Raw genomic sequence first — 26,954 nt, forward strand, 5'->3', positions numbered from 1 at the left:
GGAGGCAGGCAGGTACCAGAAACAGAAGGCACTGTCCCTTCAGTTAGTCATCCTTGAAAGGAACTGACACCTCCTCGAAGATGGAGTGCTGCCTTGGAAAGGGGTGCCCATATTCCACAAATCCACACCAGCAGCTCTCATTCACAAGAAGTATTTTTCACAGCCTTGCAGACTATGAAGTTAAATATAGTTATATAGGAGATAAAACCCTTAAAAGCTACTCAAAAACTGTATGTAAAAATCTCTTCTGTATCATAAAGCCATTCCTCTCTGCAAGCTGATGCGATAGTTTACTCTTCTAGCAAGATGCAAATTATTTCATTTAATGAGGAAACAGAAGAATACGATTTCTGCTCTTTAATTAACAAAACCACATGACAAGGTTACCGCACAGTGCAGGACCCCAAAACAGAAAAAAAATCTCGTACTGAACACTACAAATTGCCAACAATTCACTTGAGTCTTGTGGTTGGTTTGCTCTCTCTTTACACTATCTCCCCTCTCTTTCACCCACCTACAGCAGGAGGGGAAAGCAGCAGGTGGGAACAATTTCAGCGCCCCTGACTCACCGAGCAGAGGTGGCAGCCAGTTGACATTGGCCTCGCAGTGGGAGTCCAGGAAGGTGATGACGTCCCCGATGGCCACCGAGGCCCCCAGCATGCGGGTGCGGATCAGCCCCTCCCTCCTCTTGGTGCGCAGGATGCGCACGCGCGGGAACTGCGCCATGTAATCCTCCAGCCGCTTCTTCAGGTGCTCTGGGGGCAAAGCAGACACTGGCACACTGCAACAAACCATTTACTAAACGTGCTGCTCGGGCTTTACCAGGGGGAGGTGGATTTTGGAAGTGTGGACTTAGCAGGTAACTATGGTGGTGTTCGCAGGGCTCTCAGGACGAGGGAGGAGATGAGAATGTGGACTCCATGTTTCAGAAGGCTGATTTATTATTTTGTGATATATATTATATTATATTAAAACTATGTAGCCATGATATCTTCTGAAAAATCCTTTCCTGAGGATTTTTCCTCCTGAGAAGCTGAGAGGCCTCAGGAACAAATGCTGTAGAACGCAACAGGTGCCTCTTTGATTGGTCTCATGTGGTTGTTTCTAATTAATGGCCAATCACAGCCCAGCTGGCTCAGACTCTGAGACACAAGCCTTTGTTATCATTCTTTCTTTTTCTATTCTTAGCTAACCTTCTGATGAAATCCTTTCTTTTCTTTTAGTATAGTTTTAATATAATATATATCATAAAATAATAAATCAAGCCTTCTGAAACATGGAGTCAGATCCTCGTCTCTTCCCTCATCCTCGGACCCCTGTGAACACTGTCACAAAACTATACTGAAAGAATAGAAGCAAGGATTTCATCAGAAGGCTAGCAAGGAATAGAAAGGAATGACAACAAAATCTTGTGACTGACCAGAGAGTCTGAGCCAGCTGACTGTGATTGGCCATTAATTAAAAACAACCAGATGAGACCAATCAAAGATGCACCTGTTGCATTCCACAGCAGCAGATAATTATTGTTTACATTTCATTTCTGAGGCACCTCAGCTTCTCAGGAGAAAAATCCTAACAAAAGGATTTTTCATAAAATATGTCTGTGACAGGTAACAAATGCAGTAACAGGAAAAAGGAAATAAAACTTACTGCTTTTAAAGGTCAAAAAATAACTGCCTAAGCAAGACTTTTGCCTAAGCATCTTTTGAAGATGTTCCAAAACTTTAGAAGCAATTAAACAGAGGAGGAAAAAAAAAGGAACAAAAAGTATAGGATGAGAAAGAAAGAAGCAGAGGAAGAGAAAGAGGAATGAAAAGACAGCTGAGCCAGGATTCTTGGACACTTGTGGAAAACCACCGTAATTTAGAAAAGACACAGGGGAATTGGTTTTCAGAAGTAAACCACACTCAGAGCATTTAAGTTCTCTGTGGTTTCTTCAAAACACACAATATAACAATCTACTCATGCATAAATAAAAGCCAGGGAAAAGCCAAGTCAGACGCCCCTCCAAGCTGCAAGGCAGGCACAGCCACAGTGTGTATGGGGATGGCTTCCTTAAATGCTTATCAGAGATCTGCATTAAAATATGGAAATATTTACACAACTGAACGTGGACTGGAACCACATCTGAATTAACACAGTGGCAGTCACCATGATTAACAAGAATTCAAACAGGAGAGCTGCAGAGAAAGATCACTGAGTGATCAAAACAATGGACAGCTTGTTCCAAAGTGGAGATAAAAAGTTTGGTCTGCATAACGAGCGAGGGGAACACAGCTGTCTTTACATCAAAGAGTGAAGCAGCAAAGAAAAACCTAAAAATAGGCTGAGCTAACGCTGGCCTCATCACTAATGGGTTGATCTTTCAGGCATCTGAAGTTTTGACAGCAAAGCCCATTCAGAGGGTGCCAGAGATTGTTCATTAATGCCCCACACCACCCACTGCAGTTAGCAACAAATAACCCTGTGAGGGTATGTGCCTTCTGTAGGAACACATCCTCTCCACTCTGTACAGCACATCTTCCTCAGCTTCCAAAGCAGAAATGAAAGGCAGGGGCTGGAAAGGCCAGCAGCAGGAAAGTGTCCCTGATCAGGGCACCAGGGAGGCTGGGCATTGCAACAGCTCACTGAAAAGAGCAAAGGAGCAAATAAATTTAACCTAGTTATGAGCTCTCCCCCTGGCAGCTGTGAGAATGGTCAGGAGCCCTGGGCTAACACACACTCTGTGCCTGCTCTTTGAAGCAGCCATCAGGTGCCTTCTTTCAAACATCACCCAAATACACCTCCTTGCTTTTGAGGTATTCCCAGCAAGCTCTCTGCCCTGTTCAAAGCTTTGCTTAACATTCCCCAGGATTTTATTTCACAGATCCACTTTAGTGTTTTGCCTGACAAGTGTAATTGTCTCACAGTATCTACATAGGTTTCCCTCTCAATAGAGCCCTTAGGACTTCTTGATGTCTAGAGTGCTTTTCCCTTATCCTTTTCAGGTCTCTTCTGAATAGATCCTCTCAAGCAACCAGAAATTCTGTCCACTCAATTACAGATTTTTCAAATAAGGGCCTTCCACAGAGACTAGACATATTATTAGTGCAGCTGCCTTCCTCCTGAGGCAGTGGGTAGACTTAAAACGAGAAGAGAAAAAAATAAAAAAGAAAGAAAAGCTACCAGTGTTTAACATCACAGCTCATCCCTTGCCATTGTTACTTTGTCACAAAAGATTGTTTCATCACAGAGAACAAACAATCCTCACTTCAAGCATAAATCAGCTAAGCCCAAACCAGGATGCAGACTTTACTTAATGTACCCAAGACAAGATAAACACCAGAGTGGCTGCTGGTGCTCGTTATAATAAAGGAGGGAACTGTCACACAGACACTCTCAGTCTGATTTCCCTAACAACAGCCAGAGATTGATAATAGCAGAAGACACTTGGAAGATCAGACTAGACAATACTTACATTATTCAAGCCAAATCTGTAAAGCACTGGAAAGTCTTAAAAAATCCACAGCTCCAAACCAATGGAAAACACAAAGAGCCTTTCTTCAGCTCTTTATTTTGATTAAAATGAGAAAATGAGACTATGAAAGATCCCAGAGGTTTGCCTACCACATGTGCATTCATCATTTCCATTTTAGCATCACCTGCCTTTCTGAACTGCTCTGGTTTGTGGTGCAATTTCATCTGTGGGGACACCTGGGGCAGCTGAAGTGACTCCTCCAGGGACACAAGCACAGCATGCTCAGCCTGCTGCCAAACACAACAATGCCCTGGGATCTGCTCTGACACAGCCAGAAGGTGAACACAGAGTCACTGGACTTGGCCACATCAGCTGTGAGGATGATGATGGCTGCTCTGCTACACTGACTGAGGACAGGGTGATTTGTATCTATTGATGAACAAGCAGCTAGAAATGGAGATTTCCCCATTTTTATAGTGTAATGAGGAAAGGAAGGCATTGGAGGCATGGAGTTTTCTCAGGCAAACACTCTGGAAAGAGACAGCAGAAAGCCCAATCCACTGACTTCTCACTGCATTCCCAAAAGCTGGGTTTGCTTCTTCAGCACTTCACTACATTTCCATAGCAAGAAAATACCAAAGCATTCCACGCTTGCAGAGAGGAGCCTGCTGTTTGCTGCACTGCTCAAGTGCCTCACACATCAGGAATCCTGCCCCTGATGGTTTGGAGAACAAGGAGAAGCTGCAGGTGCTCCAGCAGCACCTGTGAGCTCACTCTGCTGCAGGGGACACAGCTGCTGAGGGCTGTCCTCAGGGTGATGCTCAGCTAAGCTGCTCCTCCCACCTGCTGCAGAAAAATCCATCTTTGGTCACTGCATCTTGTAAGATTAAGACTTCTCTATCACGAACTGCAAGTGGGCAGAGTTTATTGCATCTGCTTTGCCTAACTGAAGAGTCACAGACATCTGAGCAACCTCACAACTCAGTAAAATGTGGTTTTCAAAGAGATTTTTTTATTTCCTTATCCTTGTGCTATTCCTGTCACATGGCCTGGCTTCCATGCACCCAGATAGAAAATAGTTATTTCATTCTATTTCAAATATTGTCCCAAATAAGCCAAATTTTGTTTTTAAAAGAAAATGAAAAAAACCCCCAAACAAGTGCCGTTAACTACTACAAAATTTAATGAAGCTTTTAAAAAAATATTATGGAATCTTGTCACACTGAGTAATTTTTATTACAAGGGCAATTTTCTTTAATGAAGGTTGTTAGGTGAACTGGACAGATTCCAATGGCTGTGCCTATGCTGGGCAAAGTAACACAGCCCAAAAATATAAATGAGAGTAAGATTATCTGCAGATTAAAAACTATTCTGGTAGTTTGTTAGCACACTTTGCAACAAAGTTGATGTACAGTGTATACCAGTCAAGAACTGCTGCTTTCCTTACTTTGAGCTGTAAATAAAGCTGTGTGAAGACAGCAGAGAAGCTTTAACAAGCAGCCTGCTTTACAGAAGAGCCCCAAACCTTCCAAAATAAGGCATTTTTTTTCCTTAGGTCAAATTTCTCTGGTGGTCTTACTGTACTTCTTCCTACTGGCCTCATCTAAGCAGAGCTGCCCTCAGATCCCTCTAGTCATGGCAAGGACCTTCCAAGATTGGAATTCCTCATATCCAGTTGACTTTTCATTCCAACATTGTACTCTGCCACCTGAAGAGGCACCTAAGAAATTCAAAAACAAGCATATGCAGATGCTGGAGGAAGACAGAAGAGTCCAAGGAGGCTTTTTTGGTTTTTTTTTAATAGCTTATACTCACTGTAACAGCTCTGCAGTATTTGGCAGGGAAGGGAGTACCAATATTTGCCATAGAAAAAAATTACCAGCCATGACTTGAAACTATTAAAGTGATTTATGTCCTGTGAAAGAACTATGAGTGAAACACTTCTGTCCTGCCAGTGCAACATTTCATGGTTCATATGATACCATCAGCTTTGGTTTCTGAATTTTACACTGTGCAGCACATCTGTAGCTCCAGTGCCTTTTCCAGATGTGTATAATGAACCCAAACCAGAAGGAACAGCACTGCAGAAAAAGGAAACATTCCCAGACACCTTCCCATGTTACTCAGATGCCATGGATAGCACCAAAGGTCCCCCTGCCCTACAGGACCTGCTGAGGTGCTTTAGTTTACACTCAGTCCTGAAGCTGTGGAGATGGCAGAGCCACTGCCCCCTGAAAACCCAGGGAACCTCCCCCTCCCAGCGAAGGGCACAGGAGGACAGGACTGGAGGATCTGCAGAATTCCATTTTAGGCAGAAAAGGACCATTTCCCTTCTCTGCAGGTTATTTTGGCTGCTTTCCAACAGCAAAGCCTGAAGTGCCAGCATGCATCTGGCATTTGTTTACAGGTTACCCCAGCCTGCCATCCCCACCCTCCCACACACAGACATGCTTGTTGAAGATTACAAATGAATCCATTCATTTTTACTTGGCTACTTGGCCCCAACGTGCTGTTTAACAATTTAAGAACGAATTATACTTCTTCCTGAATCCATCATAATGTGCAAGCCAGGCCTCCCTGAAATAGAAGATTCTAAATCATTGGAATTAACTTCTCTCCCTGTTTTGGTGCAGATGAGTAATCCTTTGAAACAGCAAAATGTGCTGTTATCCAAACAGGCAGCACTTCCACTAGTTTTAATTTTCTTTCAATGTTTTCACGCTCTGATCACTGAAGTTGGTTGGGAGGATAATAAATTGATTTAACAAATTGTACTATGAGCATCAGTCTCAGTAATAGAAAACTGATTAGGCTGATCACAGCTTTCCAAGCTGAATCTTCTTACAAAGAGGAAAAGGCTTGAGAAGGGAGAGAATTAATATTTGTTGCTTCACTGATTACAGTTCTGGGGTGGACTCCAAAAGGGGAGGGGGTCCAGTTTCCACTGCCCATTCTGCATCAGTGCTGGGTCTCAGCACAACTTTAAAAACAGAAGCTGAGGGGGAAGGGGTTTCTGTGCATGAGACAATAGCTGAATATCACTCCACATGATAATACAGCATGGTTTGGACTTCAACAAAGATTAAAAGGGTTTGCTGAAAACCTTACTGGTTTTGTTCTCTTTCTAAATGGTTTCAAACCAAGCTTCTGTTTCAGGTTCAATAAAGTGAACAGAAGTGGAAGAATGGTGGCCAAGAAATAAGCCAGACTGTGAGTTAGTGGGGAAAAGACCACCAGGTGTGAGCCTGGGCTGTGATAAACTCAGGTTCACAAACTTCTGCTGTCCTGCCCGTGCCATCGATTCACCCTTCAGTTTGCAAAGGGAACTCTGTCAGTGCTTCCTCCACCCTGCAGCAGACATCCCAACCCTGCTCAGGAATCCTTCAGGAGATACCAGCACTGAATGCAGAGACAAAGGTGTCATTTTAAAATGGGGAAATTCACACTTACTGGCATCAGTATATAAACACACCCAGACCCCAAGGAAAGTTTAGTAGGATGTAATTTCAAGCAGGGAAACACACAGGGAGCAATCATCTCAGTGACAGCACAACCTCTCAATCTCTCAGGAAAGTTTAATTTGTAAAGGAGTCTGTTCCAAGTGCTGCTTTCTGAGGGAATCCAGAAAAACCCATTTACTTATCTTTCCTTCAGGCTGTAAAGGTGTAAACCTCCTGTTCCTTGGGAGCAGTGCAGCCACCCTGTGGTGTGTGCATCACCTCCTAATTCCTGCACACTGACCTCCTGGCTAACCTACAAGAGCAGTTTTTCCCCCTCTGCCAGAACCATCTCTCCCAGGGGAAACAGTCAAGTCATTCTCATTAGTTTACTCTTCTCCCTTCCCATTTCATTAAATATGTATCAAGATTAAAGCACCCACTTAGGTTTTTTCCTCTTCTGTTGACTACATTTCATCTAAAGAGGGTATTTTGTGACTCTCAGTGATTTCCTGTTGATTGCTTTTAACCTCAGAGCTGCTGTGCTGGCACACACACACTGGAGAGATGCAGGGTTTGGCCTACACAGCCTTTGTAGCTGCAAAACAGGGGAGAATTCCTTGCAGTACACTTAATATTCAGCTCAAGTTTGATGTAGCCATGGTGACTGGCAAGGAAGGGCATTACTGTCCCAAATTCCTGCCTTCAACCCAAGCAATCTCTGCACTCATCTTAAGGCCACATCAGTAGCTTTGTCTGACCAGTTGTTTAACCAAAGGAATTCCTGCACTCTCAAAATCTTTAATTGCTTTGAACCTACACCATCAACTGCTTTTGGAGAGACAAGGAGGGGTGCAAAAGCATCTCAGAATTTTGTTCCAAAGCCTCCTCTGTGCCCAGGGAGTGTTCCAGGACACAGCCACTGCTGCCAGTGATGTTCTGCACAGTGTGTGATGACAGGAGCCTAAAGCCCATGACCAACAGCAAGGCAAAACTTGCCATCATTTGAAGAGATGCAGGCAGATGAAGTGTTAAGACAGTTCCTACTGAAACATTTTGGAACATATCAAAGTTGCAAGATTAAAGCCTTAAAAGTCACTGAGTTTTGCAGGGGAAAAAAAGAAAAGAAAAGAAAAGAAAAGAAGATGCCAAAACAAACCAATCCTCAGAGGGCTGGCTTTGTACATGAATAGTGCTGATAGAGGCAAAGAACTTCTTGGCCTGAAAGTATTTGCTCTGTGCAAATCATCAGAAAAGGAAATATTCCAGAAACAGCACAAGGATTGACAGAGAAATCTGCTCCAGACTTTTGCCTTGTGAGAGAACAGTCCATTAGAGATGTAACTCACTTGAAAGGGGCTTTGATTTGGTAGGAATGCACCCTTTGGGTCCCACAGGCTCTGATCTCAAGTGTCTAAGTGAGGAAGAACAACTATGAAACCTAAAATTAATAGCAGAGAACTACAGAGTTTTTGCTCTGGGGTTGCAGCCAACTTGGAATATTGGAAAACTCACTGATAATCCTTCAGCCCTACAATGATGTTTGAACATTAATAACCATGAATGACAAAACAGAAGGAGTTCTGTCAGAGAACAGAAAACAACGTATTTGGCAAATGAAAAAATTAGCAATACAGCTGCAGGGAGAACACACACAAATGACTTGCAGTAACAAACTCTGCCATGCCACAAGTATAATTTACAAACTCAGACTTTACTCTTCTTTTAGACCTCTTCACCATAAGTTCCCAACACTCTGGTTTACTTTACTCACAGGAAATGCAGCTATCACAGTAAGTCAGTGACATCTGCTAGGAAGGTCAATAAATCTATTAAATCCTGAAGCACAGATCCAGACCTGTTCCAGCTGTACTGATACCAAAACTAAGCCATTTTGTGGGCAACACCATTCTCAAGTAACACATTAATTTTATCTGGATGACAGAGGACAGGGCAGGGCTGATGGCTGAAGGTCCCTGCTTTTCAATCTGGAGCTTTGGCTTCCCCCTGCCCAGCAGAGTTAAATTTCTGTGCTCCATCAGTGCATCCCTGATGTGGGGAACAAACAGGCAGCAGTGCTCCTCAGGAGCTGATGCTACACTGACAGAACTGTGTGCCATTTCTTTACTAAGAAAATATAACTGCAATTAAAACCAGAAAAGGACTGTGGTTTGGTTTATCCACTTTTATTTCTCAGTTGAAGCAGCGTTTAGCTTCCAATTTTGAAGAAGCTAAATGCTTTTTGAAGAGTGGAAGTTTCCACCTTTATCAGAGTCCCTGTGTGGAACAGCTGCTTTGTTAATACCACTCCAAATGCAGGTTTAAATAGCAGAAACTATGATTACCAGTAATAGATATCATATATGGGCAGAGGGTGTTTGAATCACATTTCTAATTAACTTCTATAGAGAAGCAGCTGTAAAGCATTAAAATGCTGATTTGCACTGCAGCTGGCAGATATCTAGATTTTTGACTCCTAGCAGATGAGGACATGTACTTCAAGGTGAGGAGAATGAAATTAAAGCTGTTTTCCTGCAAAGCTCCTCTAACAGAAGCTACATGTGTAGGGTTTCTTAGTAGCAAGCAATGCACTGAGATTTACTTAATGAGCTGTAATGGAAACTCTGCTCCTCTATTATTTATTTTTTTTAAACTTTAGACTGCCAGACATCCTTCACTACACAATAATTAGCTGAGGAAGAGGTCACAGTACACTCGACCTTTCAAAGCCACCTCATTTCCTTTCTAGAAGAATCTTTCAGCCACAGCAACTGATCTTAGAGAAATAAATACAGGATGATGAAAAGTAAACTGGTTAATTTAGGCTGTCACAAACAAAGCTGTAGTAAACAACTACAATAGGCCCTCACACTTCTTAAAACACCAGAGAATAAACTTTTAATGCTCCCCAGCCATTGCCTAATGAACAGTGCAGGTTTTAGACATCCCTTTATGAAGGGAATACACGAGTACAGACATGAAACACACATTAAAAATGGATACTCAAAGAAGGGAAAACATGAAATTGAATTTCATCCACATCTCACTGATCCAAAGCAGACTTTGTCACTGTTATCTAAAGTATCCCACACTCACAAGACACTGCCAGAAATGGAGAATAACAAATTACTCGGTTCTCATAAACAAAAATGGGACCTCTGCACCAGTTTTTATTTTATTGCTCCCTTTGGTGCTCACTATGGAAAAGAATGCTGGTGAGTTCACAAATTCACTGCTGGTGAGTTCACAAATTCACTCCCACACTCATGTCCCTGCTCTGCTCTACTCCCTGGGAGCCATGCTGCAGCTTGGGGCAGAAATTCCACATCTCTCCACCCAAGAAGAACCAACCTTCTCCCACTCACCCAAAGGGAGATTTATCTCACTGTCTGTTACTTCAAAGACATTTTTCATTAGTCTAAACAGATCTGCAATGAATTCTAACAAGGAAAAAAAAATTCCTCTTTATTCTGTGACTTAATTTACAAAAATAATCTTTCTATCAGTTGTTTGGGACAATATTTACCACAACTTTTATGAGACCTTGAAAGCAACACTTAAAGGTTGTGGAAAAGCACAGTTGGCCCAAAAGAGCTTGGCTTTTTCTTCTTTTCTCCATACTTTCTGGTAAGAAGCTTTAAGATGAAAATATTGATAATTCAGCAAGAAAGGCTGTCATCACTTTGTCCTAAGCACAGGCACTCCATACTGAGATGTACTAACCAGATGCACTCCAGTGCATTTAAGAGAAAAAAAAAATTACTTTTGCAGTGCATGTGCCTGAAGATGAAAAGATAATCTCTTTAGCTGCATAAATCTGTTACTGTTCCATTTAAAGATCAAAAAGAATTCAAGTATTAAACCTTTTTCTATTTCAGATACTCAGAACATGATTTCTTTCAATTAAGGCCTGGCAGATGTGGTTAATGGAACAGAGCTGTATTTGTTATACACCTGCTGCTGCACCAAAGGACACATTAATCACCCCTGGCCTTCTCCTCACTGCATTACTCAGTGACTTCTGCCCTCCAGACCAAATCATGCTGCTCATGGTTCAGCCAAGTTCCCTCACTCACATTTGGTTTTCCATTCAGATTATCCCATACCTCCAGAATTACCTGTACTGCAATATAAAGAGAGGTTTAAAATGTCACAGGGATTTATCTGTCAAGGGAAAAAGAAGGATTTGGTTGTGCCTCCCCTCTGATAGGGAAGGAATTAAAAAACAAAATTTAAATGGTTGAACATATAAATAGAATAGACTCCTAAAAAGAGTTTTCACAAATTAAGATGAGGTTCAAGGTAACAGAGTAGTCTTGGAAGATGAAGCTGAAATCCAAAATCTCCATAATGCCCACCCAAGGGAAAATGAGTTCCCATACACATTCCTCAGAACAAAATTGTCTCCTTGAAATCCCCTGCAGCCAAGGATGTATTTACAGAGCCTCCTGGACAGCCTAAACCAGGCTGTGTTTAAGGTAAAGGCCAGAGGGTTCACTTTGCAAATGTCATTTTCATATTGGGTCAAACACATTCCAACACTTGGGCTCAAGGATTTGTTGCCTCCCAGTGCCAGGTGCAGATTTTGCCTGGCTGCTCTGAGAAGGATGCTCAGATTTCACATCTTGCCACTGTACAGACATGCAACACCCTGGGCACAGGGCCCAGCTGGGTTAACACTTCCAGAACAATCCTGATGTTTGGAGACTGCAGTATTTTCAGTGCTGCCACATCCAGCTTGATTATTGCACCAACAGAGTGCTTTGCATGTAACTCATGCTCTGGAGATGACTGATGCTGCAGTTCTCATCTTCAACAAGGGACAACATTTGTTCTAAAACACTGTCATTTCTACCAAAGTAATCTTAAAAACAAGTAAGAACAGGCTGTCACTCAACATGCAAATAATTGAATGCTGAAACGTGAGTTTTATGGGAAATTCAAGCACTTAGCCACAATCACTGATTTCTGTCAAGCTCAGCCATAAAATAAGATAAACCCTGTGTGGTGTGTAGCCTTTCCTCTGAGCACACAGCCAGCCCCAAGTACACCACAAGATGCTTCTTTTAATGACATTCAGCAATTAAGTCACAGCCTCCTGCACACAGTAAGCTCCAAATGTCTTGAATAATTTTTAAATTTCCATTGCTGCAAAGGGTGAAAAGGTAAAAATCCTACCATGCCTGACATTAGGGGAAAGGCTGAAAAATCCATGATATCAGCTTGCTCCAGAAGCACATAAATACAAACAATTAGTTTGTTTTAGAGGTATTCTTTTACAGGTGTTTCCTAGATAAGTTATAGGAGCTCTGCAGAAAAGGACCTGGGAGTCCTTGGGCACAAACTGAAGCACAGGAAATGCTGGTTAAGCATAAGGTATTTTTTAATTACTTTTTTTTCAAACTAGGTCACTGACAGAGTGACTGAACAGAAGAACAGGCTCCCCAGAGATATCAGGGAGTCTCAATCCTTGGAGATTTTCAAAATTTGAGTGAATAGTAAGATCTGGAGAAACCTGCTGTAGCTGAGCAGAGGGGCTGGGTTAGATGATCTCCAGATTTCCATTCCAAACTCAGCTATTTGTGATTCTGCACCTGTAAGAGACCTCTCCTCCAAAACAGAGGAGTTTGCCTTCTGCCTTTCAGCAGGAGTGTTTGATGTTCCACTGCTGTGCTGGGCCACCAAACATGCACCAGGTGAAAAGCAAAGCCCATTCTGACAGACATCCTGCAAAGGGATGTGCCATCCCCTGCTCCCCCAGCTCAGGGCTGACCATTCCTTACTGAGGCAGAGGACAGCTTTACATCTGTTCATGCAGACACTGAGACAGCTTTTACAGCAGAGGTGTCCACGAGCTGCAGGAATTAGGTGGAGACCAACAATTCATTTAGTACAAGACAGACACTAGAGCTGAACAGCTCCATTTCTCACCACAGCAATTCTGCTGCAGGCCCAGGGACTGAAGCAGACCCTGAAGAACCATGAACTGCCTGCCTGTGACTTGTTCCCAGCTATCAATAACAAAATGCCATCAGAGCTGACAGAAAAACCTGCAGTGTTACAAACTGACCTGCAATTCCACTTCAGTTCTCCTCCTGCCATTTTTATGAATACAACCAAATTCCCACTCAGCAGCATGGTAATTAGATATTCAAAAAGCAAACAAATTTCACATGACAGTCCCCAGGAAAAAACTGATATACATGGAAAAAACATTTTTGTTTACTTAGGGCCATTCTGGTAACAACAGGCTTGGAGGGATGCAATTAGTATCCTGCAAGCCAGCATATGAAAAGGTTTAATTTAACCTATCAGACTGAAAGAATAGCTATAGAAACTAAAAGTGAAGCCACAAATCCACACAGGACTGCCACAGCTAGGAGTTTGTATGATCAGGAATTCTAGAGTGGTAATTCACATGTGCTGCATTCAGGATTCTGCTTATCCAGAAGGGGAGGCATTATTTTGGACCACCCTGCAAGAGCTGAGGTTCATCAAACCCTGGAGGTCAGCCTGTGGCTCTCCAGCAGTTCTCTGTTCCATGCAGGAAGAAGCAACCAGTGCTGGCCAGGTTAATTCTTATTCTCCAACAACATTTTGCTGAATTGGTGCCTCCCTCTTCAATATATTGAATTATTATACTGTATATTCAACTTATTATACAATTATACTCTATATTCAACTATTTTCTTCTGCACAGAAAATCCCTACAAGTGTTCTGAACTGGGGAGAAAGTTCTTACATCACTCTCAATCAAGTTTGTGGGGAAAAAAAAAAGCATTACAGCATTCTTAATGCAATGCTACACATACAACAGAGACTAGCAGTAGAAAAAGTAAAAAAACAACCCTGCAATATTCACTCTGCTGTGACCAATGGCACATGATGGAAAGCAGCTCCTTTAAAATCAACCCAACCTACCAAGGGAATCCCCACAGAGGAAGATTTAAGTGTCAGAAGGAGCTGCTGGAGGTGGCAATAACTGCAGCTGGAGGCAAAGGGGATGGAGCCACCACACCCATGGACAGGCAGCCCTTCCCACAGCACTCTGCCTGACACAGAATCCTGCACAGAATTTGGGTGAGAATTTGGGTGAGGTAAAGCTCTAGCCTTTTTTTAGATTTGGACCATTTGCATTATACTGCAGGCATACAAAAAACCCCAAAACGTTCCAGACAGCAAGTTGTTCCAGCACATTTTGACTTTCCAAGTACAAAGCAAAGGAAACATTTAAAAAACATGTCTTGTAAAGCTTTTGCTGCTCCCTGTTAAGATTTGCTGTCATCGGGACAGCATTTTTTGGATGAAAAATGTTTATTGCTAAAGGTCACAGAGTTGTCTCTTTCAAACAAATTAAGAAATAAATGGCTGCTGACACTTCCAGATGATGATTCATCTGTCCAGGAGCTCCAATAATGCACAGCCACAGCTGCCCCTCAGGTTTGCTGCAGACCACAGCAGCCACCAACCAACCCAAAAATCTGTCTTCACTCTCCTGTCACTCTGTTAGCCAACTTCTCAGCCCTCTTCATAGACACACCAAAAATTCCTTACACTCAAGCTTAAAACCAGATGAAAAACATATGAAAATAACATCTGTCAGGAAAAACACTGTTTACAGTAGCCAGGTTTCCACACTTACTATTTCCATTATTACCAAAGTCCTCTTTTCTTCATGTGCAGCAAAGAATCTCCATGTATGAGACAAAGGGATGAAAGAGGCTGATGGATCAGCACCAACATTCCCAGAAAGCAGTGAAACAGCAGAACCCAAAGCAGCTGGCAAACCCCAGCACATTGAACCCCAGCACAGGTCAGCACACCAGAAATGCTGGCAGGAGAGAGACAGAGAGAGAGAGAGAGAGAGAGAGAGAGAGAGAGAGAGAGAGAGAGAGAATCTCCTTGCCAGGGAAGGTCAAGCTATTGAAGAATATACTTTAAAGAGTTATTAAAGTTCTGGAGGTCTGTTTAGACAACCCTCAAGTGAAAGGCCAGCATGAGATACAGCAGAGATATCCAATGTTTTATCCTGTCAGAGTAACATCTCCATAAAAAAAAATTAATAATAGATTTTTATTGAGTGATTATCCTTTCCATCCTTGGCTTTTCACTGGAGTTTATGGTGACTATTTACTGATCTCTTCAGGGAAGGAGATGACATTTACTGTTCCTCCTGTGCCCCTCTGATCTCAGCCGTGGCCTCTACTGTCACTACATCCAAGAGTGATTCTGTAACTTTAAAAGATGCTGCTACAAATTAAGGGGGCTATTATTTCAAACAGAAGCACAGAATTCTTGAGGACAATACAGAATACTTTGAAGACAATGCAGAGGACCAATCATTTATGACTTGCAAAGAAAAATCAAGAAATTTCTTCTCATTCTTTTTACTGCTCTCCAGTTCTGTGGCACAGCTGTGATGATCATGAGCTTGGACATGGAGTTCTTATTATCTACCCAATTTAATCATAAGAAACAGATAACCAGAGCAGTTGCCTAACAGTCCAAATCCAAAAATGTGCTCTTTTCGAACATATAAGATACAAGTAAAAGTTTTCCTGGAACTTCTGCTCCTTCATGCATTTCAGTTTGATACATTAAACTATCAATTCATCAATTCCCAGTTACTGGGTTCAGGTGTTTGTTGTTTAGGTTTTGGGGACTTTTTAATTTGTTTTTTGGGGTTTTTTTGGTTTTGTTTTTTTTTTGTTTGTTTTTTTGTTTTTTTTTTTTTTTTTTTGTTAAACAGTGGATAAATTACAACCAGAAATTTGTAACCTTTAGCCTTTCAAGTCAAGATCATGTGATTAGGATTTAAGAGCCCTAAGGATCTGTTTAAGCCCACTGAGGGATGTGCAAGCCAACTCCAGTGTGGGTAAGGAAGAAAAGTGCAGAAACTGACAGCACTGAAGGAAAGATGTTTCATCCTAACCAGCAATTGTCCCAGTGTGCAGAAATCAACTCTGCTAGCAGGAAAATACTGGTTTAAAAAAAAAAAAAAACAAACAAGAAAAATCCACCCCAAAGAGAAACCCCACACCAGTTTTTCTTAACACACTCTCTTTGCATGAGTGTTATTCTCTTCCCTTGATTTAGCCTCCTGTCCAGCACCTGGAGTCTTTTATATCCATTTATAAATAGATGCTGCACACAAGTGAATCCCAGCTACTTCTTGCAACCTTTGTATGAAAGATGGATGACCAAGGGAGAAGAGTTTTTGTCTGATCAGAGGCAGGGGGAACAGAGAAGAGTGAGCTGGACAAACAGCACAGGTACAGACTGAGGAGCAGGGGTGGAGCCAGGAGGGCTCTCTTTCACCTGGTCAGGGCACATCTAAAGAAAAAGGAAAACAGACCCACAGGAAACTAAATTTCATTACTTCCACTTCTCTGAAAAGAACCCATTTGTACAATTCACTCGTGGTTACAGCATGAGCTTGTCTAATTTGCTTCTAGACTGAGGAGCAATAAAAAGACCTTGTCAGGAAGGTGGGTTTTCCTTCTCCTCACCTTAGCCTGAAAATTCTCTTAAGAAATACTTATTTCATGTAACATTGATTTGTTCAATGCAGCATGCCTTGCTTGCAAACTAATGAGAGAAGAACTTCAGACCAAGTACTACAGCAGTTGGGTAGTGCCTATTTGGAAAGCAATATAGGTCAGAACACTAAATATTCAAAAGCTTGTTTCCAAGCTCATTTAGGAGCTTCCTAGGTGTAAGGTTTTTGGAGATGTATCCTTTAGGATCTGTACAGAAAGCTCTTTTGCCTCACTTGATCAGTGGCTTGAACACTCTGCAGCTCATAAAGCTAAAAAGTAACTTTACAGGAGAAAACAGAGTTACCAGATCTGACCATAACCCCTCAAAGTCACTGTGCCCTCTTCAACACCAGTCACAGCACTTCCCATGGGATTTCTCCCCCTATGCAATGTCTACATGATGGGGACATTGATTCTTCCTTCACTTGCCTTTTCCACCACAGCAGGAGTGCAAAACACAAGGCAAAGTGCAGCTTAATTTGCATCAGGCACCATTTAAATGGCTCAGAGAAAAAGATCTCAGCAACCACATGCACACATTGCTGCTGCAATGACAAGTGGCTGTTCCATTCGTGGTGATGTGTGAGTGACTCCACACCTCTGCAGACAGCACTCCAACCCAACCCAAAGTGATTGCTCCGGGCACTGCAGTACAGAATACTGAGGGAAGTTCCCAGAAAGGGAGAGAAAAGGTTTGGATGCTGCACATTTACTTTTCAGGAGCACCAAATTCATGAGAAAGGCAAGCCAAATCATAGGCAGTCCCAGATGGGAACCTTTTATCAAGGATTCTTTTACATGTTCTGCATCAAGAAAGAAAAAAAAAAGTAGAATGTAAGGAGTGAGCTATTCCCACCTTCCCACCTCTTAGCTTTTTTTTTGTTATTTCAAGAGTCAACATTTAACATTTTACATTAAGGGCTACACAGGTCCTTAGCTGAATATTAAAACCAGCTTCTCTGGCTTTTGATACTGCCCAGAACACAGGACAGCCCATCCCAGCAGCAGCTACACCAGCACACCCTGAATACGGAACATGAATTTTCTGCTTTCAAAGGCAGCAAGATTGCCCTGAGCTCTGCTGCTGGCAAGTAAAAACCCTCAGGTCATTACACACGTATTTACAAGTGCACTGATCCCTCAGGTAGGGAAGGCTGGTGGGAATGTCACAGAAAACCATCCTACCTCTGTCACTGAAGTCATCCACCAGCACGATCTCTGCCACCAGCTCGGGCGGGGAGCGGTTCAGGACGCTGTGCACCGTCCGCAGCAGGGAGGACCAGCCCTCGTTGTGGAATGGGATTATCACACTGGTGTTGGGCAGCTTCTCCAGGTACAGCTTGTTCTTGCAGCTGGACACACACAGAGCAAGTCAAAAGGTGCTGCCAGAACACACCAGACACACCAAAAAACACCCAAACCACACCAGCGCTTCCATATTAATTACCAGCAAGCAACTTGGTAAAATAAATTTAGTAAACTTCTTTACTCCTCAAAATGATGCAGAGTGCATTAATTTTCTTGATTTTGAAAAAGGGGTAACAAACTCTTGTGGAATGGGATTATCACCCTGGTGTTTGGCAGCTTCTCCAGGTACAGCTTGTTCTTGCAGCTGGACACACACAGAGCAAGTCAAAAGGTGCTGCCAGAACACACCAGACACACCAAAACACACCAGCACTTCCATATTAATTACCAGTAAGCAACTTAGTAAAGTAAATTTAGTGAACTTCTTTACTCCTCAAAATGATGCAGAGTGCATTAATTTTCTTGATTTTGAAATAGGGGTAACAAACTCTTGCCTTGTAGGGTTTGTTTCAAGGTAGCATCATTAATAAAATTCTGCAGTATGAAGTGCAGAGTTTACTTTCCTGCAGGTGTGGCCATAAGTGGACTTCACACCTGGTTAAACAGGTAACCTCTAAGGCCACACAGTGACCCAATGTACTTAAAAAAACACCCAGCAGTTCTTCAGTAGGGGCCAGAAATCTATTCCATCCCTGGAGCCCCATGTCCAGAACCAACCAGCGTGTGCCGTGTGAATGGAGGTGGTACCATGAGAGTGCCAGCAGGACAAGCTGCCCTGTGCCCAGGAGCAGGACAGGGAGGTGCCACGCTGCCCCCTGTCCCTTGCACAGCCCCCAGGCTGCTGTGCAGGCTGTGCCCTGCCCTGGAGGCTGTCACTGTGCACCATCCCATGCACACAGGCAGCAATTCCTTGCCCTGGCCCCCGGAAGGACAGACAGGAACGAGAGCAACGCTGGCAGCAGCTTCTCCCTGGTACCCTTCCCAGGGCACAGAGAAGGATGTACCTATGTTATACAAGCTCAATACATCTGTGCCTACAGGAAGTTACTCTGGAGCCTGTGTGAGAGGACAGTAACTTATTCTGGGTGCAATGAATTGTGCTGGGGTGCTGCCAAGAGCCTGCAGGCTGTGGCTGCAATGCACAGATGCAAGATGCAAACTGAAGCTGCAGGGATTGCTTTCATCCAGCCCTTGGCATTGCCACCCTAACCTTCTTCCAACAGCTACTAGCTACAGCTCTGTTCCAATATGAACCAAGAGCCCTTGAATTGTTTCTAACTCTTCTTACACTGGAATCCTCATTTTCTAACTTTAACAAGTGGAAAACTTTAGCTATTAAGTTTAACCATTAAGCACGGAGAGAAATTGCTTCCCTCCAGCTACTGTATCTACAATTGCTTTACAAGACCTGCAAATTTAGTATTTAATATTAAAAACCCTAGAGGAGCCTAAAGGAACTGTTATCAGGGGAAGACATGACTGTTGAAACAAACAATTGTATGTGTGCACCAGGCAGATCCAGTACATGCTGTGCCCATCTCCCTGAGTCCCACAATTAACAGAAAGCAGACACACTGTTTGGTGTATTAAAGTCCACACAAACCATCAGCTGCTTCTCTGCCCTTCCCCAGCCAGGGCAGCTGTTGGGTGGAAGCCCAGCTGTGGCCCCAAAGCTCAGGGCAAGGCAGATGATGCATTTTTCCCCAGCACACCTTCTCCTCGTGCTCCTCACTGCATGTAAGAAGCTCTAAACCACAGCTCCCCTCTTCCTGCAATCCTCTTTATGGACTTGTAACTTTATGGCTAGGTCTCAGCCTAACTTTGTTCTAAACTGCCCTCCTCAACCTCTCCAGTAACACAAACCATACCATCTTCATGCCTATCTTTTTTAATGGGCAGAGAGAATGCACAGCAGATCCTTCCAGTTGTGAATTCCTTCTCTGCACATCCCCACCATGGGTAACCCAGCTCAGCCAACCCCAGCACCATTAGGCACATGCTGTTTATCCACTCCTTGAGGCCCCCACAATTACAGCTGGCTGTGCTGGGGGAAAGGATTTGTCAAGCAACAAGCAAATCACTGCAGCAGCACCATTAATCACAGATTAAGTTGTTGGTGTCCCTTCACTTCACTTATTAATTTTATCTGGGGCTGGAGTTAGAAGTTTCACATTTTACAAAAGTTTAAATAGTAGAATTAGCAACACTGAGTTGGCAATTTCAGGAAACACTGGAGCATGTGAGGTAACACATTTAACCCTCAGATAACAAAATACTGGCATTATCTGATGTTCAAGTTCCCAGAGCCCAAGGCAGACCCTGTAAATGGAGGCCAGGTAGAATTTAGATTAGTGAACTCAAAATGTATTTCCTAGAACTTGAACATGGGCTGATCCACAAACATCTTCAGTTACCTGATTTATCTCTATGTTTAAACATTTCAGCTGCATGCCTAAAACATTTATGGAGCTACACTCACTACCTTTTTTATGTGTTTATATTGAGAAAGAGTGTCAAGCCAGTGTATTTGATTAGTTTGCTGTGACAGCTGAAGAGGTAATATCTCAATTGTGCAGTTAACAAATTATAAAACCTGACTTCTGGAACTTGTGTCTTGTGAATAAAGTAGATGTTGAATTCAGATTTATTAAACTGTGATAAACACAGCTTTACACAAAAGAATCTCAGATTCAAATGTCTAACAATGCTTTCACATTAAGAACCTCACAAGAAGTATTTAAAAACCTCTCAGCTTTGTATAAACAAGGTCTAAACCCTAACTGGTGCACTTTTGCAAGAGAAAAACTTCTGGCTTGCCCAAAATCCAGTTCGGCACCATCCTACAGCACAATGTCCAAAACCAGATGAACTCTAAAGTCAGTATTCAATTGGAACTCGTTTCTACTTGTAAACCCTGATGAGGCTGCTTTTATGAGGACAAAAATAATGTCCACAAAAATATGTCCACAAAAATAATCCACAAACCTGGTAAAACTCTTCATACATAGTTGAGTGAAGCTACTCACATCTTTTTCTGCTCCTGAGCATTCCACAGTCATTTCCAGCTAGGGGCCAACATAAGTGGAACCTCAGGGTTACATTAAAGATTTCTTATGAGCAGGGTTGCAAGTTTGTGGTAATTTTAAGTCTTTTGAAATCAAAAAGAGATTTTTTTTTTTCTCCCAGATTTGATCTCTTCTATTTCCCACTGAAATTACTATACGCTGTCCTTTATTAAGGAAATACCAGGATCCAGCTGTGCAAAGATTGGATTTTATGAGCAAAGGTACAAGAGTCCATAATAAAAAAGAACACATTCCTGTAGAGGTGGTAATTTAGGGCTTGCAAAGCTTCACTCCTAGAAATGCAAACTGTATACTCACTTTGGGTGCCTGATGTCTGGAAGGGAACGATTCAGAGAAATTTTATCACTCACAAAGATATTAAAGCCATTTTCCCTGTATGCCTGGTCCACTCGCTCTGCATCAGTCATTGGGTAAGGTTTTCCCTGTTCTCCATTTCCTGTGGATAGACAGAAAGTAAATACAGATCATTGCTGCTAATTAGTGCTTAACAGGCCAGAAACTAATCCATACAGCAGAAAAAAGAGCATCTTAGAGTCCTTTGAACATTACTTTATGAGTTTTGTGCTCTGTGTCATTTAGCACCAGGTCAACCATGTCAATTTAACAATTTTATCTGATAAGCAGTTTTGCTGCAAACCACTCAGCTGTGCAAATCCAAGGTAAAAATCTTCCTCCTAACACCAGAAACAGATGAAGGGGTTTTGGCAATGCTGTGGAAGATCTCCAGAATGCCTTTTGTTTCACACTGGGAAGAATCCATGTGGTTTGAATATCTCAGCACTGTTGGAATTCTCAGCACAGATGGATTTGTGCTCTTGCACTGAGGGGCAGAGCTCTTGCAAACACATCAGTGTAAAGCTGTGACATTCAAAATGGGCCTTGTTTGCAATGCAAGACAAACCCCAGAATTATGGAATGGACTTGCATGAATGTTATAGTCCAGAACGTTTTTCTTATTCTCCCTTTCTGGATTTCCCATTTTTGGGAGAGGTACATGCACACACTTTTTTGAGGGAGGGGGGTAAGTTTTTTAAAATCAGTTTTCCACCTGTCATAAAAACACCAAGATTTAAGTGATGCATTTGCGCCTCAAAATAGTTACTGTGGAGATGAGGAAAAAGGAATTTAACTGGGATTAACACAGTTAAAAGATTAACAGATGAACTGGCTTTAATGCTGCATCATGTCAAGAACATCACCTTGACCCTAACATTGAACATGTTGTTCTACACTCAGCCTACCAAATAAAATCAAAGTTGCAATCTGTATTAAAACATTTTTATAGCAATCTTACATACCTACACGCTCTGAGTCCCTCCTTATGGCTTCTTTGTTGTGCCAGTCCTTTTTCCTTTGTCCATCAGCAAAGTAAGGGTCTTTCTTTTGCCTCACATATGGTGCCTTTTAAACAAAAAAACTGGATATGTAATAAATACACAACAAATGAAACCTTTCCTCAGCAGCCTCCCCTTCCTGTAAGAGGAAATTAAATATCTCCCTTAAGGTAAGAGCATCACAGGCAAGTGGCTTTTAGCCTGAAAGGGGTGAGGGAGGACGTGAGTTTTGCTTGTCTCAGAACTTTATCTGTGTCTGTTAAGTGATATTTTTCCAGGCACCATCACATATGCAGAACATTATTTCTTAATCAGAGAATCTATTAAAAACTCCCATTTTCATTTTGAAAACCTCCAATACATCTTACAGCCTTTTTGTTAATTAAATAGGATGTATTGGGAGACCTACTGCAGGATCACTATTAATGAGACACTACCACGCCTGAATAAAATCAAAATAAGATTTAAAAGGTCATTTATTAAGACTCTTGCTGCTGAACCCAATTAGAGATTCTATTTCATGATGTTGTTCCTGAAATTCAAGCCACAGGTGCTTTGAAAACAAGTCAGCAAATGAAGATCCCCAGAAATCCAATGTCTCCAGCTCACCTCTGACTGCTCAGGATGGAGACTCACATTTGCTGAAGGGAAGAGGAGTCATGAGAGGCACTGCAAAAGCCTGATATTGATTCACATCATGCAGGGGAAGGCAAGTGCAGCCCCAGAGCAGCTGAGCTGGTGAAAAACCACACACTCCTGTCCTGGAAGGGCTCACCTGAACTCACCAAACATAAATATCAAACTAATTTGCTTAACCTGCTTTGTGGTTTTCCAGCTGTCCTATTTAACACCACTGTTCTGCAAATTCCTGCCTGGTGATAATGCCACCCCTGCTAATAATTCCCACTAAACAACCCACACCAGAGCACACTGCCATGCTGTGACATTTTTGCCTCTGTTTTACAAGAACAATTCTTTGCCAGGCCAGCTCACTGACCAGCCTTCTCCTCTGCCAGGAAAAGTCCTGGAAAGCTCTCACAGACCAGAGCACCTCCTTGCCAGGAGAGTTTTGCCAACTTTCTGAGCACTAGCCTCCTGCACAAGGATCATAATGGGCACAGGAACAACTGGCAGGTCTGAAATTTTTATATTTTAGGTCTCTTTGTCTCTTGTTTGTAGTGTTCTGGACTGAATGCACACACCAGGAGAATCACCGACAATGCCACTGTCCCTCCTGCCATTTGCTGGATTAAACATGTGAAAACCCCTTAAAGGCAGTTGCTGTGGAAACCCCTCCCAGCCCTGCAGAGAAGAGCATGGCCAGAGTGTCCAGGGACTGGATCCAGAAGGAAGAACACACAGTGCAACCCTGAACCTCACAACACCCACTGTGCTTGTGGCAGCCCAGCAGCCCAAACCAAACCCAGACAAAGTGAGCAGGGAATTGAGGCAACCTGGGGAAAAAGAGGAAAACTCAGACCCACCAGCAAACAGCAAATCCAACCTGTCTAACAGAGCATTGCTTAAATCTCATCTCTTTCTGGGACTGGGGCAACTAAAACTAGAATTACAGAGGCACCTCCCTTCCCTCTGAAAACATCCATGGAAAACACCTGTCCATGCTGCAGGTACCCACCCATGGGGACTGCTCTCTGAGCTGGTTTTGGCCAGGGTAGAGTTAATTTTCTCCACAGGAGCTGGTATGGGGCTGTGACTTGGCTTTGTGCTGGAAAGTGTTGATAAAACAGAGATGTTTTTGTTGCTGCTGGACAGGGCTTAGCCGGAGTCAAGGCTTTTTGACTTTGCCCTCAGAGAGGAAGGTGGCAGAGCATGGGAAGCTGGGAGGGGACACAGGCAGGACAGCTGTCCCCAGGGACATCCCAACCATGTGGTGTCACACTGATAAAGCTGGGGGAAGGAGAGGAAGCAGGGGTTGTTGGAGTGATGACATTTATCTTCCCTGCTTTCCTGGGGAACGCTGAACACCTGCCTGCCCGTGCCAAGGAATGGATCCCCTGGTTTGTTTTGCTTTGTGGGGTTTTTGCTTTACTTTTTCCAACTCTTTCTCTCAACCCATGAGTTTTCTCACTTCTAACTCTGCCAGCTCTCAGCCCCACCCCACGGCGGGGGTGAGCTGCCAGCTGGGACACAACCAGGACACATTCCAGGCCACACTCCTTCTGAAACACACTGAAATGCACTAAGGGGGTGGATCTGGAGCTGTCCTCCACCACAGCTCCCAGGAGATGGGAGGGAAGTTGGAAATACACCCCAAAGGATTCACACCAACATCTCCAGACCCCTCTGAGGGAGGCCACAGCACTGGGCTGGGGCAGGAGGGGGCATCTCTCACCCTCACACAGCTGTCCCAGCACAGCAGCAGCCTAAAAGCCATTAAAAAGCACTCACAGCCATCCCTGCTCAGTGTGTGCAGCCCCAGGCTCTGGGCTGGACTGGTCCTTGTGTTTGTGTGCTCAGTGCAGGATAATGTGTACAGGGAAGTAAATTTTCTGCACAGCTTTGAGCCATTCTTTAGAGGGGTCAGCAATGTGCACGTAAACATGCTCAGAGCAAGCAACAACCTAATGCAAGCAATTTAAACCCTGAGATAGAAGGAAAGCAGGCAGCAGCACACCATCCTCCAGGGCTGTGAAAATAAAGGAAAACAAAAACAGGGAAAAAAAAATCACAGAGACTGCCACTGTATTACCCACTGCACCAACCAGACACATAGACAGTAGAAAGCCAAGCACATAGATGCATTTCTCTCAGTCCCAGATAAATTTACACACAAAAGCATCTGTGAGCTGGGTTAAGCTAACCCTGTCAGGGCCACACATGTCAGTAATTTGTAAACTTTAAATTAAGCAAGAGGGAAAACGATGAAGCACATGCATCAGTTATCCAGACCTCTCTGAACTGCAGTGTGGGACTTCAGAGGTGCACAGAGTGAGAGTTATTGATCCTGAAGGGCTGGGAACAGGCTCTGTACTGCTCTCAGTCTGGAGACTTACAAGGATCAACACTTCCTCATGCTGGCACTGAGAGAATGAAATGAGGACTGTGCAGGGTGAGTCATTCCCAGCTCCTCTGCCTGCAGTGCTCGTGGTGCTTCTGCCCTGTACAGCTCACCCCAAACTGTCCTATTCACACAGGACAAGCACAACCTGAACCTCTTGCTGCATGTACACAAACCTCCAAGTGGCTTTTAGAATCCTGAAGGGTAGACACAGTTCCAGGTCATGGCAGATATGCTGCATTCTGGAGCTTTTTTTGGTCTTTGGCAGAGAAGTTACCTTAGTTCATCCAACACTGGAGTCCTCCATTACATTTAATTCAGCCTGGGTAAATGTTAAGAGGTCAGAATATTTCTTACTGTATCCCTTGCAAGCAAACACCCAATGCTTACACTGGTTTTGCAGGTCGCTGTTAAAACACCATAACTGAAAAGTCTGCTGTGAGTCACTGACAAGTTCTGTCAACAGTGTCTAAACATTCATTTTGAAGTGACTTTCAGTGCTAGAAAAGGAACATCAGTGTCTCTGCCTCAGTGACCTTGCCAGCCCTCACCATGCACACAGCCCTGGAGGGAGGAGCTGCAGCAGCCAGATCAGCATTGCATTTCTGATTAAAAACCCCACTTTCAACAGCAACTTAATTTGAGCGGACCACCAAAAACAGTCAGTGTGAGCTCTAAAGCATTTGCCTTGCCCCTCCCTGACTGACTGCAGCTATCTGATGCCATCACTCTCAGCAGAGCTGTGTGTAAGGCTGCAGGCACGGTGCCACCACGGGCAGAGGAAGGGTGTGCACACTTTGTGTGTCCTCAAAGTGCCTCTCACTGGGAAAATGGGCAGATTTTGGAAGATCTTTTCCTTCTTTCTTGCTTTACCCCTCCAGCCCCCTCTTTGTAAAAGATGTCTGAGGCTCTAGAGATCCAGACACAGCATACAGAGAGACCAGAATGTTGCTTTTTTTAGTGGTTTCCTTCAGGGATGCTGCATGGGATTTGACTCAATTATGCAAATCACATAACTTGATGATACTCCTTCAACAAATGCTCTAGACTGTGATATCAGAGCAATCTGCAAAACACAGCAAGTTTCCTAGGACTGATTTTTTCTTTAAGTCTTAAACAAACATCTCATTTATGGCGAGTTATGTCATACATGTAATGCTGTATTTCATCTCAATTTACACTCTCATCCTAATTTTCTCATTAATTCTAACTGCATAGCAGGAGGTAGAACATTTTTGTCCAAACCCTCCACCACATCCCCCTTTATGTGCATTTTATCTGTGGAATGCAGTGACCACTGTTTGAACATTGGAGCTGTCAATTCTGCATGGTTAGGGTAAATGCACATTATGGATGTGGATTTCTATCCCTATAAAAGAGGTCAGCAATTTTCACTTCTGCTCTGTGTTAGCTTCCCATTTTGCAAAAATATTGCTGTTTTTTTAAATGGTCAATTGTAAACAACACGTAAAAATCAGATTTTAAAGCGTGAAGGTTTCATTATGATCACCTACTCAGGCTATATAAATGTACCATTGAATTCCATCCAGGAACTCCTCCAACAAGCCCAAAAGTTCTATTTCAGCTCAAGCACATTTTCTTTCCCTTAAGAACTGAAAGTTGTTTACCACTAAGGAGTGATTACTTCTCCAGCAATATCTTAAACCACTCTCCTGCCTGTTTCCAGCCTTCATTTTTTAAAAACTGAAAATGAACTAAAGTAGAAAGGCATATTAAGCAATACATTGAAAATGGATTTAGACAGATTGCTGTA

General features: G+C 43.0%; 1 protein-coding gene across 1 annotated transcript in view; it reads right to left on the reverse strand.

Annotated features, from left to right (window-relative positions):
- Positions 1–26,954, reverse strand: part of GALNT10 (polypeptide N-acetylgalactosaminyltransferase 10) — an 81,670-nt gene that overhangs the window by 22,227 nt on the left and 32,489 nt on the right. The window contains exons 2-5 of the mRNA XM_066560080.1: positions 22,126–22,228; positions 21,125–21,263; positions 17,619–17,785; positions 570–755 (exon numbers count right to left, since the gene is read on the reverse strand). Coding sequence (XP_066416177.1) covers positions 570–755; positions 17,619–17,785; positions 21,125–21,263; positions 22,126–22,228 — 595 coding nt within the window. The remainder of the gene's footprint in view (positions 1–569; positions 756–17,618; positions 17,786–21,124; positions 21,264–22,125; positions 22,229–26,954) is intronic.

Source organism: Molothrus aeneus, chromosome 15, assembly GCF_037042795.1.
Source record: "Molothrus aeneus isolate 106 chromosome 15, BPBGC_Maene_1.0, whole genome shotgun sequence".
Classification (NCBI taxonomy): domain Eukaryota; kingdom Metazoa; phylum Chordata; class Aves; order Passeriformes; family Icteridae; genus Molothrus; species Molothrus aeneus.